This window comes from Lytechinus variegatus, chromosome 3 (assembly GCF_018143015.1).
Source record: "Lytechinus variegatus isolate NC3 chromosome 3, Lvar_3.0, whole genome shotgun sequence".
In the NCBI taxonomy this organism is placed as follows: Eukaryota; Metazoa; Echinodermata; class Echinoidea; order Temnopleuroida; family Toxopneustidae; genus Lytechinus; species Lytechinus variegatus.
Window position 1 is genome coordinate 26,247,436 of NC_054742.1, and position 15,742 is coordinate 26,263,177.

The window sequence follows — 15,742 nt, forward strand, 5'->3', positions numbered from 1 at the left end:
GTTTAAGTGAAATATATACTAAAGCAGGGACGTGAGAGGGAAATGGGGAGAGTTGTTTACAAGTGACATCACACATCTTTGTCGCATTGCCAATATGAAGATCTCCATAGTATTAGTGATCGCAATATTCAAATGCTCATAACTTTCTCATTATTTGTCTTAATTTTCTCAAACTTTCATTGACCTGTTTCTTTGATTTTTCTGTTTTCACACAAGCTATCTTGTTCCAAAAGTTTCATTCTCCTTTAAATATTGAATGGGTGACATGAGCTTACATAACAAATTACATTTATGGAGTGTATGATCAGACAGCTAATTCTTAGCAAAGACCAAAAATTACTTGATTTTTCCAATTATTATTTAGTTTTTTTTTATACAAATCCATTTAATTATTGTATGGTTGATGGGGTTGATGATATAAAGTGAAGGTAATGACTGTAAACTTCCTTGAGAATAATTTGCACCCACCAAGAAATAATACACATTTCTTCTTAACACTTTATTCAAAGTAGAATTATCTTAGTAAATGGCTACAACTATAATTACACATACATGTACACCTATAAAATCATAAATCAACTTTGCATAATAATATTGAATCTGAGTTAGGAAAAAAAATCCCATTCATTTTGAAACATTTTTGTATCACAACATATGGTCATTCAAAAACATCAGAAGACAAATATTTCATAAATGTGAACCCTAGTAAATTTAACAATGTACACCATAGAACGTTAATTGATTCTTGAAATAATGAATACTAGAAGAAATCTATCACTCCCAGCTTTACCAACAGGCCCAAATATTTCATCAAAGTATGGATAGGGGGAGGTAGTTCCTCCCCTTTCAATCCAACTTGTCATTAATTGGGCCACAAGTGGGTAATGCATAGGGGCAAGTATGATTTCAAGTAGTTTAGAGATTTGAAATACAAAATGCAGGTTTAGTTGACAAAATGGAAAAGGCATTGAAATTGTAAATACAATCATTTTCAGTCTACATTATTAGGGATGCATGTGTTTAAACTGAATATTCTTTAACAGAGCACACAATGTAATTCAGATTATATCCTTGGTGCAATTCTAGTCATTTTCATTGCTGTTAAACTCAACAATATTAAATATTAATTATAAAGATCATCATAGACAGGAGGTTCTCTGTACAGATGTAAAACTTACCAAATTGCGCTACAGTAAATAATACAGCATTACATCTTAGAAAATATATTAGAAGTTGGACATAACTCACTTCTGAAATTAAATACTGGTATTCAAGAGAGACTGGATATCTTTCTTATAACACTGCATTCAAAGGAGTTAAGGGTTTTCCATGTTTGGGCATGAATGATTCATTCTGATAAGTTGTGGAGAAATGAGGACTATCCATTTTGTGAAGTAAACCTGGATGATGGTTGTCCATTCTCTTTATAAGATGATACACATTGATGCAGTCTTCTCCACTGGAGTCACTGTGCCTTCACCCTTGTAATCTTTGATCGCCTCAACAATCTACATCATTCAAAAATGAGAAAAGGGAAAAATTTGGGATGAAAATAAGACCCATGTGGCATCAAACTTAGATGTGTTGTATGCTATCTGGCTTAAATGGGCTGCACTAAACAAAACAAAAATAATAAAACCCAAAGAATGTTATTTAAAAAGAAAATCTTAGGAAGACAGTAGCCCCCTCTCCTACAAAATCATACTATTATGTTATGATTGTACTAGGGAGAAAATCACTTGGTACTTGGTTGTAGTTCCTCCAAAATACTCCTGATGGAATTTTAACTGGAGGTTGTGGTGGTTGAGGGTGGATTTAGGGAGTTTTTAGAATTGCAGCTTTGAATTTATCTGGGTCGGTTTGACATACCAGGGTGAACAATCTAAAAATATATGGACCCATAGTACATACATGTATTCATGAATTCAAATAAGGATGAAGAATAAATGGGAAATCACAGAAACAAAAGAGTTGATTTGAATAAAAAGAGAAAAATTAAATGAGCATTGATGCTGAAAATTTCAACAAAATCAAATATAAAAGAAAGTTATGCCAATTGGAAATTTTAGCAGCAAGGTCTCATTTGTCACTTGTGTCTGTAATATTCAATAAAACGATGCTCAGAAAAAATTGTGCCAAAAAAAATCATTATTTAATGCCAGCCCACTCTCATTCCATATGGTGCCACACTAATCTCCCCATGAGATTATATAAATCTAACACATTTTTATAGTCATATATTGGAAGTGTCTGCAAAAGTTTTTTTTCTGGATTTTTTTTATCCTTATGGGTAATATTGGCAAATATTGCATAGGTTATGTAGATTCGAATCAGTGATAGGTCAATACGCCATCACGTGACCATAGCTGCGAGGATCGCATTTGTTATATTCTAGGTTTTGACGTCACTTTAGGGAATATACTGCGTTGTATTTTCAATTGCGGCATTATATTCACTAAGGTGACGTCACTCGCTGCATACAAGTTGCGTACCAAGGTAGTTTATATGATGTACGCGCTAATGTTAACGCGTCGATTGCATGAAGAACGCGCTTGATGTATTTTCAAAAAAACAAAAATCTATTATGACGTAGATGGATCAGAGCTGTAGCAAGAATTTCGGGTTTGAGCCAGATGATGAATGCAATTTCTGATGGCGAATCCACAAATAATATATAATATAACAGATATTGCCTGGTCTATCGTTTTAATAAATAACATTTCAACTCCCCTCCGAAGCTACATTTATCCCTCGGGATAATATTTTCCCTCAGCGCTGTGCGCTTCGGGCAAACTATAATCCCTTGGGAAAAATATAACTCCGTCGGGGAGAGGAAATGTTATATTCAAACTCTAGGTAGGCAATATCTGTATAATGTCTTTGACATTTGCTATGAGGTTAAGCACACTTTGAGCACATTAATTCAAAAAGACAAAACTCTTTGTACAATGGTTCTGCATTGTGCAATTCATTATACAAGAGGGTAATAATTTCAAAGTTGAAAAAGAGTACTTCATTTTGGTGGTGATTTTGTGAAGGATGCAATAAAGGGTCAATGTTTAAAGGGTAAGTTCACCATGAAGAAAAGTTTGTTGTAAATACACTGTATAGCAAAAAAAAATGATTAAAAAATATTGGTGAAGGTTTGATGAAAATCCATTAATGATTGAAAAAGTTTTTTGGAATTTTAAATGTTGGATTTTTTACGTCATAAAGGAGCAGCTGCCCATACATATACGTTGTGTACTATAATAAAATGCATAAATTTCACATTTTTAATGGTTCATGATGACTTATTTTTGTTTTCTTTTTAGGAACGGGTGTGAAATGGTTTGTCTATTAATATACTGAAGGCACTGGCAGATCCAAGGGGAGGGGGGGGGCACAGCCATCCCATGCCCCCCCCCCCCCTGAGAGGCACAATTGAAATTTGTAATGTAAAAATGTTGTTAAAAGAGAAGTGTGCCCCCTCCCCTTTTGAAAATGAAGACTTCTTTTTTTTGCTTGTCAAATTTTTCCTCAGCAAATTAGCCCCTCCTTTTGGAAAATCCTAGATCTACCCCTAGCTGAAGGTACAGTAATACCCATTTTCAATATTCTGAGAAAATATTATTAATATTCTTATAACTATTTTTTATTCTTTGATGAATTTTTTTCAACACTTTGACAATATTTTCTATTAATTGTTCCATTTTTACAATCAATTTTTTTTATAAGGGTGAACTTACCCTTTAAAAGTATGTCTCTGGTGATTTCACTTGCCAGAGAGGGCAGTAATCAGGAAATGTTGAAAGAATGAATGGAGTCAACTTTCTCACATCTTTGGATGTTATGTCTCTAACAATTATATCAGATCATTAGGTGTTTTGTATCCAATCAAAAAAATGATTTTTTTTTTAATATTTGATATCAATAACCTGTAATTGATCAATTCTAAAAGCATATTGTGTTTAGTTGTTAGACTCACCGCATCAAGGTCTGGGAATCCTCCAGTTTTCAGCTTGGAAAACAAGACCTGCCCATTCAATGTAACCTCGAATGAACCTGTGGAAAGGCAAAGAAATTTCACTGATTTAAAAACAATATTTAATATCACTATCTGGTCCATGTGACACCTAGACAAAATCAATACTTACAATCAGTATTAATTCTAATACATACTTTGCCAGAGGCTTAAAATAAATTGGGTCAATCATTTATATTACATGGCCCTTTAATAGTGATTTACAGTACTTATTGGCTGATAAAATAAAAAAAGAATTGGTGTTAAACGACAGATATCTATGAGAAAAAAAAATAACCCTGCGTTTTATGAATTCCGCGCAACTGATTGTCTCTATCACATTTCAAATTAGAGCCACTACACTTACTGGTACAGCTGAACTATAACCTATTCCTTACAAATTTATACGCAAAACATGGATTAATAATTTTATAACCCCTTATTAGACATCACAGCACATTACAAATTTGGCTGGAGTCAATCCATAAAACATTTTAAAAATGTGCTTATTATCTGTGGGAGTTCTACATGTATACATGCTTAGAACCCATCTGATATTTTACTATAATTTATATCACTTACTAGGTCTGCCTTGCTTGCCATCAACATCCGCTCCTTTGACTGCAGACTCAATCATCTCTTGCAGTTCCCGGTAGCGGGGATAGTACCCTCAGGAACCACTGTAGAGAAGACATCAACAGACAGAGAAAGGGGGAGACATATAGGGTGGGGAAGAAGTATAAACAGAAAGGTAAGAGAGGGGGGTAAGAGGGGTAGAGACACAAAAAGAGGAAGAAAAGACAGAGGGGATGACAGTGAGAAAATAAAGTTAAAGAATGTGATTATCATCACTTTACTATCATCATCAACAATGTGTTTAAAATATTAGTTTGTAAGCGAATAAAATCACATTTTAGTCCCTCCAAATTTTACCTTTCTACAAAAGTTAATGCTGAAAATCTAGCTTTATGGGTATTGATTTCCCCTAGGTTACACATGTATATTTTAGACATGTCACATTATTTGTATCATGCATTATCATACACATCCACTCACTTGCTTTCTTTCTCTCCCCTTTTTCCTTTCCCACTGACCTGAGTCTATCAATCCTCTAAGTTAACCATCCTCCCACTCTCCCTCAAAAAAAGAACACTCATCATCACTGATAAAAGTAACATATTAAAGGTGTGATCCAGGCTCCAATATAAACCCCCTAAAAAAAGTTCCGCAACTCAAGTTTGAGTGCTAATAAATTTCTTAGTATGCCATCATCATATCGAAAAGTGGTATCAATGGAAAGCATGATTATTCCTCTTTACAATCATGTGTCATTTGTAATGCTAGTGTTATCATGAAATACACAGACATGATAAATATGCAGCAATGTAAAAAATGAAATGTTGCAAAATTCGTTGCCATTTCATGTTTGAGTTCTGCAACTCAAACTGCAAGTTTGAGTGCCAATAAATTTCTTAATGTGCCATCATCATGTGTAAAAGTGATATCTTTAGAAAGCATGATTATTCTCCTTTACAATAATGTGTCATTTGTAATGCTAGTGTTATCATGGAATACACAGACATGATAATACGCAGCAATGTTAGAAATGAAATGTTGCAAAATGCATCGTTTCCAATCATGCCAATAGCGAATTTCCAATTGTTTTGAGGATGGACCGAGTGCATTCACTGTCGCCGGCCGGCCAGCATGGTGGAAATTCTATAGAAATGGAGACTCTTGTTAGAAATCAATGCACTTTGCAACATTTCACTTCTGACTTTTCTCAATGTTCATGGTGACTGCATATTCCATGATTACATAATCACAGCAAATGGCATGTCATTGTAAAGAGGAATAATTCAGCTTTCCAATGAAACCAGTTTCATCTTTTATACTTCATTAACCAAAGAGATATCATCCCCCAAATCTGAGTTGCAAAACTTTTTTTGAGGGGTTTATATATATTTGCGATGAATAAACTGATCATGTTATCTTCCTGCTCTTTTTTTTGTTTTAAGTTATATGTTCCATTTTTATCTCTCAAGAATGAAAAATATGATTATCTACTGATCTAATGTGCAAGATCATCATTCATGCTTTTTTTGTAATACAAGGGAGACATGCTACTGATATATATGGGTATAAAAACATAAAAGGGGGGAGGTGGGGCATGACATCATCAGCTCACATGCCTAGAAATGTTACACCAAAATAAAACATCATAACTTCTATCTTTATTCCAATTTTGATGAAATTTTCAGTGTTTCGTTTTGTCTGATTTTAAAATGTTTATTCAAATCATATTATTTTCATCCAAAAGTACTCCTTTATATTATTCATTACAAACAACTTTAACAAACAAAATACATGTACATTCATCTTCAATAACTCACTCTTAGAAAAGAACAACTTCCTGTTTTTAATGACTTTTTTAATTACATTGAGGCAACATAAATCAATCGTTGAATATAAAATAATGAGGAACTACATGTATATAGTACATTCCAGTACATTCAATTATTCATCAACACACCTTAAAGGCCACCGCACACCTTACGACCCGACTGGTCTATGACTGGCTTGCGACTGAGTGAGGGGAGATGAGTCGCAAGGTGGTCATAAGCCTCGACACGACAAACCTTGCGATCCGACTTCCACGCTTTCTGCGACTCACGCATGCGCTTTTTGGCATAACTGAGAAAATGCGCTTACTACTGCGTATGCGCGTTGTTTATCATTTACGCGTCGTACAACTTTGCTGTCTGATTGGTTGAAAGTTGGATTGAGCTTGCGATCCAGTAATAAGGATTCGACATGTCAAATCCTTCCGATTTTCCTTGCGACTTGTCTCTGACCAGTCTTTGATGTCACAGCTGACAAGAGCTGTGACGTCACGCCTCCCTCACTCAGTCGCAAGCCAGTCGCAGACCAGTCGGGTCGTAAGGTGTGCGGTGGCCTTAAGAGTAATCATATATTATTTAGGAATACATGTATTCCTCAATAAAAGCCAATGGTGATTAGGAAGCAGGCTCTTTACCTAGGATTCAATGGGAAAGAAAGTGGTGTCAAATTGAATAAGGATTAGAGTTTGGGTGGCTTTTCAAGATAGTGTTTTGGAGTAATAAAAAAGAGCATGTAACAGATCATGTATAACAGGATGTACATGTACATGTATATGTACAACATTTTATACAAGGCAGCATTTCCTGATATAATTACGTACATGTACAGTGAATTCCAATGACAATTTTGCTGTTTTATGAAATGCTCACCAGGTGTTTTTAGGTGTCCTTTTTTTCATTTCAATGTTCTAACAGAGACCCATTCTCATAGTACTTTCTTAAACTGATTTTGAATTAGAAGAAACCAGTTTAACATGTAATGGGAACTCTCAAAGCAGTCTTGTATTCACGATCTGAAGAGGTCTTCCAAACTATTTTGTAAAACCACCTTGCGGCTTGTGATGTGATTTTCAATACCACTTTGCATTGTTAAAGTGCTTTTGATAAGCGTACATTGTAGGTGAGGACACAACCATTCTCCAGTAAGTGACCTTCACACGGAAGTATGATCTCAAGCATGTGCACGATGGGTGCAATATCTGTACACACTGTGAATAAAATGCCTACGCTGCCGTTTCAAATTTCATGCAAAACAAATTCCCATACCAACAAGACCACTCCACAAGTTGCTCTTGAAACCAGTTCAGGAGATGGTAATGGGAACACTAGCAAAGCCATCTTCTAAACTGGTTTTCCTAAACTGATTTAAGAAAGTAAATGAGAACAGGTTGATTTACAATACCAGAGTGCTACATAAGCACTTGCCCAATTGCCCGGGGCAAGTAAAAGTTAGGGTCGGGCAAGTGTTTTGAAGTAAAGACCAAAACTACTTGCCTGAATTGGGCAAGCGAAATTCTTACAGAATGACCAAAATTAGGGTCTTTATGATATTGACAATAATTTTAGTCATGGCAGGCAAGATAAAATCAATTTGGAAAAGAAATGCAATAACAAGGTAGATCGGTTCATGTCAAAAGAGAAAAAGGTCAATGGTTTATAAAACTGCAAAACTTTCTTTTAAAGAGGTAAAACTATTTTTTCAAGGATTTTGTCGGGCAAGTGAAATAGATTTTTGGGCAAGTATATTTCAACTATTTAAAAATTTACTTGCCCGACTGGGCAAGTGCATCTAAAAAGTTATGTAGCACCCTGACAGTACTTTACCTGACTCTTCAGTATACAGTTCTTGCTGTATATTTGTACTATAGGCCTACTGCATGTATGCAGAGAATACATGTAGGGTACATGAGTATGGAAAACAAAGGGTCAAAGGATGTACTTTGAGGTACAGTACATAAAAAAACAGCACTATTGGAATGTTCTCAAATCATAATTCATGAAACAGATTAACACCACTGACATGTACATGTACTGTACTCACTGACAGATAAAACATGTGAAGGTAAATCACACTTCATTACACCAATAGAATTATAGGTATGATTGCTGTTACTGAGACATATCTGTAGGCTTTACTTCATAACATGACAGTACAAGATGACTTTACTACCATTACATGTAGTTAACTTGCTGAACCCATGCTTATAATCCATTCTCCATTTCGGAAGTTATCATCTCTCAGGATCATGATAGATTTTTAACAGTGATATCACCATTTGATTGACTGTCGCTATGCCTGGCAATCATGTCTGAATTACATCATCATTTTTTTTAATTGATTGAGCTTTCTTGCAGATCATGCATAATGCCTTACAATACAATAACAAGAATTACTACTTATAATTGGTATTGTGACATACATGTATGTCAGTCACCATGGATAGTGTGCATTCGCAGCTTTACTTGCAACAAATGGCCACATGACAGCTTAGGAAATTCCTGTCCAAGCATGAATGCATTGAAGACCAACATACAGGTGTTTAACAAGAGCACACAATGCTGGTGTTGTGGACATCTATGCACCTTGGTAGATAAATTGATTACATGTAGGCATAAATATTGGACCGAGGTTGGTTGACTTGAATTTATTGACTGCAATGATTAAAATCCTTAAAAAACACTCAAAGTAAAGAAAGACATGCCTGTCACAGGTCACTACCTATAGTACTGAATCTCTGAGTTGATGGTTTGAGTTTGACAAGTGAGAGGACCAAGGGAAAAAAAATGGCTACCTAACTTTGAATGAAGGGATCTTGACTTTTTTAATACTTAATTCACAGTTCCAGTTTAATTTCACATCCTAGACCAAATTCAACAGCATGAAGGTATTGGTCAAAAAGAACTATCAGTGTCAATCAAGGACTATACTGGACTGGTATTGAAAACAAAATAATTAGCAATTCATTTGCTTTGGGGGTGGGACTGAAATGCTGTGTCAAACCATTCCTACAGTATTTGCTGACAATTTAAATGACAAAAACATTAATGTGGACTGTACATGTGAATCATAGTGTATAAAAAGTGAATAATCACCAAGACAATTATACATGTACACAAGCAGAAATGGAAGAGCTAAGATCTTCAAATGACTTTTGTGTCTTGATATTCCTTACACAACGTACATGTACATGAACCTAGGTTAGCAAAACACTGTAATATTACTTGTTTCAAAATGTAACTTGAATGTGTAATGAAATACACTGTATGCTTTGATTTGACAAAAATCAGACTTTTAAATCTTTTCAGGAAAGGCCATACCTCTATATAGAAACGTTACATGAAATAAACAAAAAACTCTTTGTAAATATTCTATGGTGCATGTACATGTACTTGTAAATACATTAAAACAAAAATGGATGGTACTTGAATTCTACAAATTGACATTTTTATTTACTCAAATAACTCTACTATTATTTGTACTACAAACAACACCCACAGGAAAATTATCTTGGTTATTTGACCCATCTTGAGGTGCATGATAAACCCCTTCATTAGAGGTCTCAGTCCAACCAGTCTGGGCCTCAAAAAGAACTTTCTGGATTCTCATCTTGGCAATTCTCTTGGCCTGTAAATCGGTAACACTTCTCATCTCATTACCAACATAGCGCCCAAAGATAGCATCTTCATCATCATCTTGAGTGGTTTTCTGTGCATATGCAAGGATGGTTTTAAGCAATAAGTTGTCATTGCCCGCAGCAACTTCAGGGGGTCTAGCAGGGTTAGAGGGAGCATTGGGCGGAGAGGCAATATCCCTGCGATCTCTCTTTAATTTTTTTAAAGGTTTACGCACTTTCAATCTAGTGTAGCGATAATTGGTAGAGGTGGGACGTGATATTGGTATGGGTGATATACGTCGGGTGAACGGCGACTGGTAAGGCGAGGACTCTCGCATAGGAGCATGGTCATCCAGCTGGTTAGATGATGGTCCTGGGTTGTCTAGTGAGTTGTTTTGAGTTTGTGCAAGGTTAGACTCAGTGATCATGCTATCATAGACCATGTCAGCAACGTCACCATTCTCCATTGAACTGTGATCATTCTTGTACGAGTGTCCAACACCCACTTGGCTCAGTTGAGACAGCTCTGCAATATCATTCTCCTAAAAATAGAAAATAAAAAGAATGACAACTATTCAAATCATCTTTTTCATGTCAATACTGTCTCATGTACACTAAGATGACTAGCTACAGTACTACATATACATGTAGGTCATGTTATTATCAATTGACAAAATTAACATTTTTAATACTGTATGTAGACCTGACTTTATCTGCATTTAAATATCAATGTCCACTTTATTTATTTTATTTTTCTTCCCCCCAACGAGGAATCACCTAAAAATCATGCAAACCCAAAATAGCTTGACAGACTTTGCAGTTGTACACCCTGACATAATTATTTATCAAAGTCCCACTTAAATCGCCACTAAAGGCCTTTCTTTAGCTTTGGTAATTTCCACCAAACTTTGCCATTTAAAATATGATTGGGTGCCTAATCCAAATAAAATATATATCTACATATTTTCTCTATCTTTTATTCCAACTTAATGAATCTTTTTTTTATATTCCAACTCAATGAATCAGCTTGAAATAGCAAGATACATGTATACTAGTACTGTACATGTAGCTTCCTGATATCCAGTCAAAAGACCTGTAAGATACATGTACCAGAAGTGCTCAGAGAGCTTGTTTAAAGTAACAATATAAACTTTGCCAAATTTTTTCTTTTTCTAGCTGGGCTCGATATTTAGACTATTTAAAAATAAATCACCAAAGTAAAAATGATATATTGTAGGTACCTTGATTGACTCCGAGTCTGCCTTCCTGGGAATGATAAAATCGTCTAGAAAATTCAGATTTGGAAGTAACCACCATGATGAGACAGTGAGACCAGTTTTACACTTGGGATGCTGTCCCTTCTGGATTATACGGGCATACTGGGTACGGATGCTTTTCATCTTTGCTCGGATCTCATCCTCTGAACACAAAATATACAATACAGGGTAGGAATTTTAGGAAACAATTTTTATTATTTAGGGGCTATTTTTTGCCGCATTGGGGTGATTGCTGAATTTGGGGACAATTTCTTTCATAAATTTCAAGGATTATGTTTCTGTTCAACAAGCATATAAAATTATAAAGGTATGTAGAATTTTTTTTTTTTTTTAGAATGTTCTTGAATGTATTTTGCACATGGCAGATCTTGGGGCAACTTAAAACAAGATGGTCGCCTTAAAGCATTCCATTTCCAAAATTTAAGGGGCAATTTTGGCAGTCAAGAGGGCAAATCACCCATCACCAAAATGCATTTCCTATGCTGATACAGAACCTACTATTCTGCATAATTTTTTATGTGATAAACTAAAACATGTATCATGCACTTTTGACTTTTTGGTGTTGATTACTAGTAAGATTGTAACAGAGTCATTTTAATTTAAAATATTGAAGACAAAAACATGTAGGCATATTCTTGGGTGATTGGAAATTATTGCTAATATATGCTAACAATTTATTTTTTCATCCTAACAAAATCATTTGTTTCTTCAATTTGCACAAGGATCAAAATTAAATACTTAGTTATATTGTATTAGTCCTTTTTGTGGATAAAATCTTTTTAAACTAAAATATTTTATTTCATGTACTTGTAACTACTCGGTAGGCAAAGTGTACCCTCCCTCCCTTTGCTTCAAGACTAAGATTACAGTCTTTACTATATTGATAGAGTTGTAGGTAAGTTGGTTTATGAATTGAAGGGAATCTTCAACCTGAAACCACCAAGGCCTCGTTATGCGGACATCGTTTCTTTGCTTTAATCTCATAATCTTACTCATCAATATACCGGTACACTGAATATACTGTGTAGGAGGGAAAAAAAAATAATAATCAGAAAACGTTGAAAAACTCCTCTGAAACAGTGAATTTATCAGTCTAGCCGCCCTAGCCACTGCCCTACATGTAGGTCTACCTAAAAATAATAAGAAATTAAATCAACTATTTTAAATATACAATTTAGAAAAAAATAATAGAAGAAAGAAATTATATTGTAAAGAGTATAAAAAAAAATCTTAATCAGATCTAACGTTAAATCACCACAGTTGTATGTCTATCTTGCTACAAATATTATTAATTAGAAACACATGCAATAAAATGGACACACCACCAGCATCAATCATGCATCATGCATGCCATACAGTGTCACTGTGTGGAAAAAATAAAAACCTACTCACCTCCCTTGCCCATTAGATCTGCCATTTCAATCCATGATCTTGCCCTTTCTTCTCTGTTGTGGTAGCCAGGACTTGTGTTGTCATACAGACATGGCCTATGCTGGTATGCTTCAACCAATTCCACCAATTTCTGCCTTGTCCAACCAAGACTGTCTTCGTGAGATTGCTGCTTCGCCGCCATATTGCTTACAATAAAATGTCATCACCTGACTGCCAAGTTGCTGCCGCATGATTATAATATTGTTCTGTGATTGGCCGACACTGCAACGACAAAAGATCGAGCGTTGCTGCCGCGCCTGCGCTAATTTCCCACACGCAACTTTTGTTGTGGCGAGCGGCTGTGTCGGAGAATCAACAACCGCAGCTCGCTTCCGAATGAGTCAGCGGATTGAATGGGAACCGTGCGGGGGAGTTGGGCGGTAAGTGTCGCTTGCTAGTTGCTCATGCTCTAGAGTCTAGTATGACTCTGTACATGTGGATTGCATATTTTCCTGGAAACTTACCAGTATTCAATGTGAACTTTCTTCTGAGCCATTGTTGGGAGAAACGTCTGGATAAAGTCTGGAAAATATAAATCTAATGAACAACACTCCTGCTTTCACAGAAATATACGAAGAGAGTTCGTTCCGAGGTCGCGGTCGGGGATCGAGCGAGACGGGGAAAGAGAAGAACATAAAATGTCAACAATGGAAATACGCATGCGCAAATCAATTAGCAAAACCCCTATCATGCGATGAATGCAGGATTCAACAATAATATGAATGATATTATAAATAAAAAAATCCCTGATTCAACTGAAGTAATTTTTTTTTAAGTTCAGTAAGAGTAAAACCTTTACATCTGTCCAATTGACCAATTCCAAACAAATTGTGCATTTGCCATCTTCCATATCTCGTCCCGAGGCTCTACAGCTATCATAAATTTGGTAGGCCTATCCAGATAGCGTTTTCCTGGGATGATTTGTTTTAGGTGGTGGTGGTGGGGGGGGGGGGTTCAACCTGCGTACGCCACTTGGCCTATCAAATATTTTTGTCAATCAAAAGAGTTGATGGCTGCTATTTCGATGATTGTGCGTATTTTTTGGTCGTTGTTGTTGTCGTTTTCTTTAATCTATGTCAATGTTATTTTATTTTTATTAAGTCGTAATGAATACTTTTTTTCATATTGTAAATTTAGATTAATTGAAATCGAATTTGTAAAGTAACGATAAGAAGGTGGTACTTGCGGGTACTTGTAGTAATTAATATGCATTTAATCATTTTTTCAAGGAATCAGCAAATATTGGCAAAATTCAAATTCATATTTATCTTATCAGGACGTCCAGCAATTTTTCGATGTAATTCGTATACTTCGATGCAATACGATTTATTCTAATTATAGACATCCAAGTACTCCGTTATTTATTCGTCTGAAAATGCTACCACTAACAGAACTTGTGTCGTTCAATTGTGCATTGTTCATGTTCAAACTACAATCAACGCCTCAAGAAGAAAAAGGAAAACTCTTTTCATGTGCAAAAGATTATCCAAAACTTTCTTTCTTGACAGATGATGATTATTTTCCTTCGATATGTATTTTAGTACATTTTTGCATTTAAGTTGATGACGAACTCATTTATGTTTAGTATTTGCATGTGTGGGTAGATGTGGTGGTGAGTGTGCGTGTGGGTGGATGTGGTTGTGGATGTGTGTATATGGTGTTAGGCAAATTATATGTATTTTTAAGGGGATCCTAGTGTCAGTATATCTATTTGTTAATTGGTTTGTTTTGGATTTGGGTCTACTTTGTTTTGTTCTTTCTTTGTATTCCATGTATAAATCGTCCTCCACAAATGTGCAAGGGAAGACTTTTTGATTGGGGTGGGGGGGAGGAGTGGTGTTTTAACCATTTTTATAACTGATTTCATTGTTTCTCCTTTAAGTTATATATGATTTATGCTTGTATTAAGTTAGTGAAAAAAGTCAAAATATGAAATGTATAATATTATATTATGTGTTTTGAAATGTTAAATTGAAATGTTATATATTTTTGTTCATGGAATCAGAATAAAACAGTATGGAAAAAAAATGGTGTGTTTGTACTAGTTTTCCATTGTAGTTCAGCATCTTAATCTTATTACATATTTTTTTTCTTTCTTTATGTATTTTGTAGATGATTTTATGTTCATATTCAAAAGTAGGCCTATAGGGCCCCACTCACGAGCTTTGCTTTTAAAGGGGTCCTAACTGAACCAATAAGGAAGGAAGGAAGGAAGGAAAGAAAGAAAGAAAGAAAGAAAGAGGCAAAATCTCTTTTGGTGAGGAAAGTAAGTAAAAATCGATCTTGAAACCAAACATTAGTTTTAGGACCAGAAGGCCTATCGTGGTTTGAGAAAGCAAATCACTGGCACCTATTTAATGATTCAGATTACAGAGCATAGAGCTCTCATTTTAGTTTGATATCAAATTTATCTTGTTAGCACCGATATTTCTGTATTTTGTTGGATTCTGCCAGTTTATTGCTAATTTTTTTTCTTTTAATTATTGTCATTAATATTTTTTTCAATTTGTTCTCATCTTAAAAAGTGAAGCTGCACCACCCTAGCTTTGGTGATAACGTGTGTACTGCCATCTGTCATCGGAGATTGTCCTAACGCAATATAGGTTTTGCACTCAAACTGGGTACCGAGGAAGAACACACGAACTTCACATTTAAAACGAGAACACACAGCACACTGAATATGTCCTCTGTTCGTTGACCATTGCAAACGGTTCGAAATATTTTTTTAAACTTCATCTTCATTCGAAATGACAGAAGTCCTCGGTTATAACGTAAAATTACACGTTCTTGATTCCAACCTTATAAAGCGTAATAAGTCTGTATATTCATAGTTTTTATTTCCATCTTCCTCTGCTCATATGTCATTCAGTCTGAAGCATGCAAAGGGAAATTCTTCAAGCCTATCAGTATACTCTTCGCATTTAAAATTCAAAGTGGTATTTCGTGCACGATTTGGATGGACTATTGATGGAAAATACAATATTTACAAACTATTGCAACAGGTTATTCTTGGAT

General features: G+C 35.2%; 1 protein-coding gene and 1 long non-coding RNA gene across 2 annotated transcripts; both read right to left on the bottom strand.

The window, feature by feature from the left end:
* Window positions 1–651: 651 nt before the first annotated feature.
* On the bottom strand, window positions 652–13,362 carry LOC121410633. Its single transcript, XR_005969362.1, has 4 exons — window positions 13,192–13,362; window positions 4,586–4,683; window positions 3,968–4,044; window positions 652–1,508 (listed from the first exon to the last, which is right to left on the bottom strand). It is a non-coding gene; the product is annotated as an uncharacterized LOC121410633 (long non-coding RNA).
* Window positions 8,963–13,183, bottom strand: LOC121410632. Its single transcript, XM_041602850.1, has 3 exons — window positions 12,689–13,183; window positions 11,261–11,439; window positions 8,963–10,561 (listed from the first exon to the last, which is right to left on the bottom strand). The coding sequence occupies exons 1-3, from the start codon at window positions 12,867–12,869 to the stop codon at window positions 9,860–9,862; spliced, it is 1,062 nt and encodes a 353-aa protein (XP_041458784.1). The 5' UTR covers window positions 12,870–13,183; the 3' UTR covers window positions 8,963–9,859.
* Window positions 13,363–15,742: the final 2,380 nt, after the last annotated feature.

Bases quoted from the DNA above. Each gene is read 5' to 3' on its own strand.
- LOC121410632 (XM_041602850.1), bottom strand. From the start codon at position 12,869: ATGGCGGCGAAGCAGCAATCTCACGAAGACAGTCTTGGTTGGACAAGG. The intron at 11,440-12,688 runs GTGAGTAGGTTT...TTTTGTGTTCAG, and splicing joins AGATCTAATGGGCAAGGGAG to AGGATGAGATCCGAGCAAAG. The intron at 10,562-11,260 runs GTACCTACAATA...TTCTATTTTTAG, and splicing joins CAGACTCGGAGTCAATCAAG to GAGAATGATATTGCAGAGCT.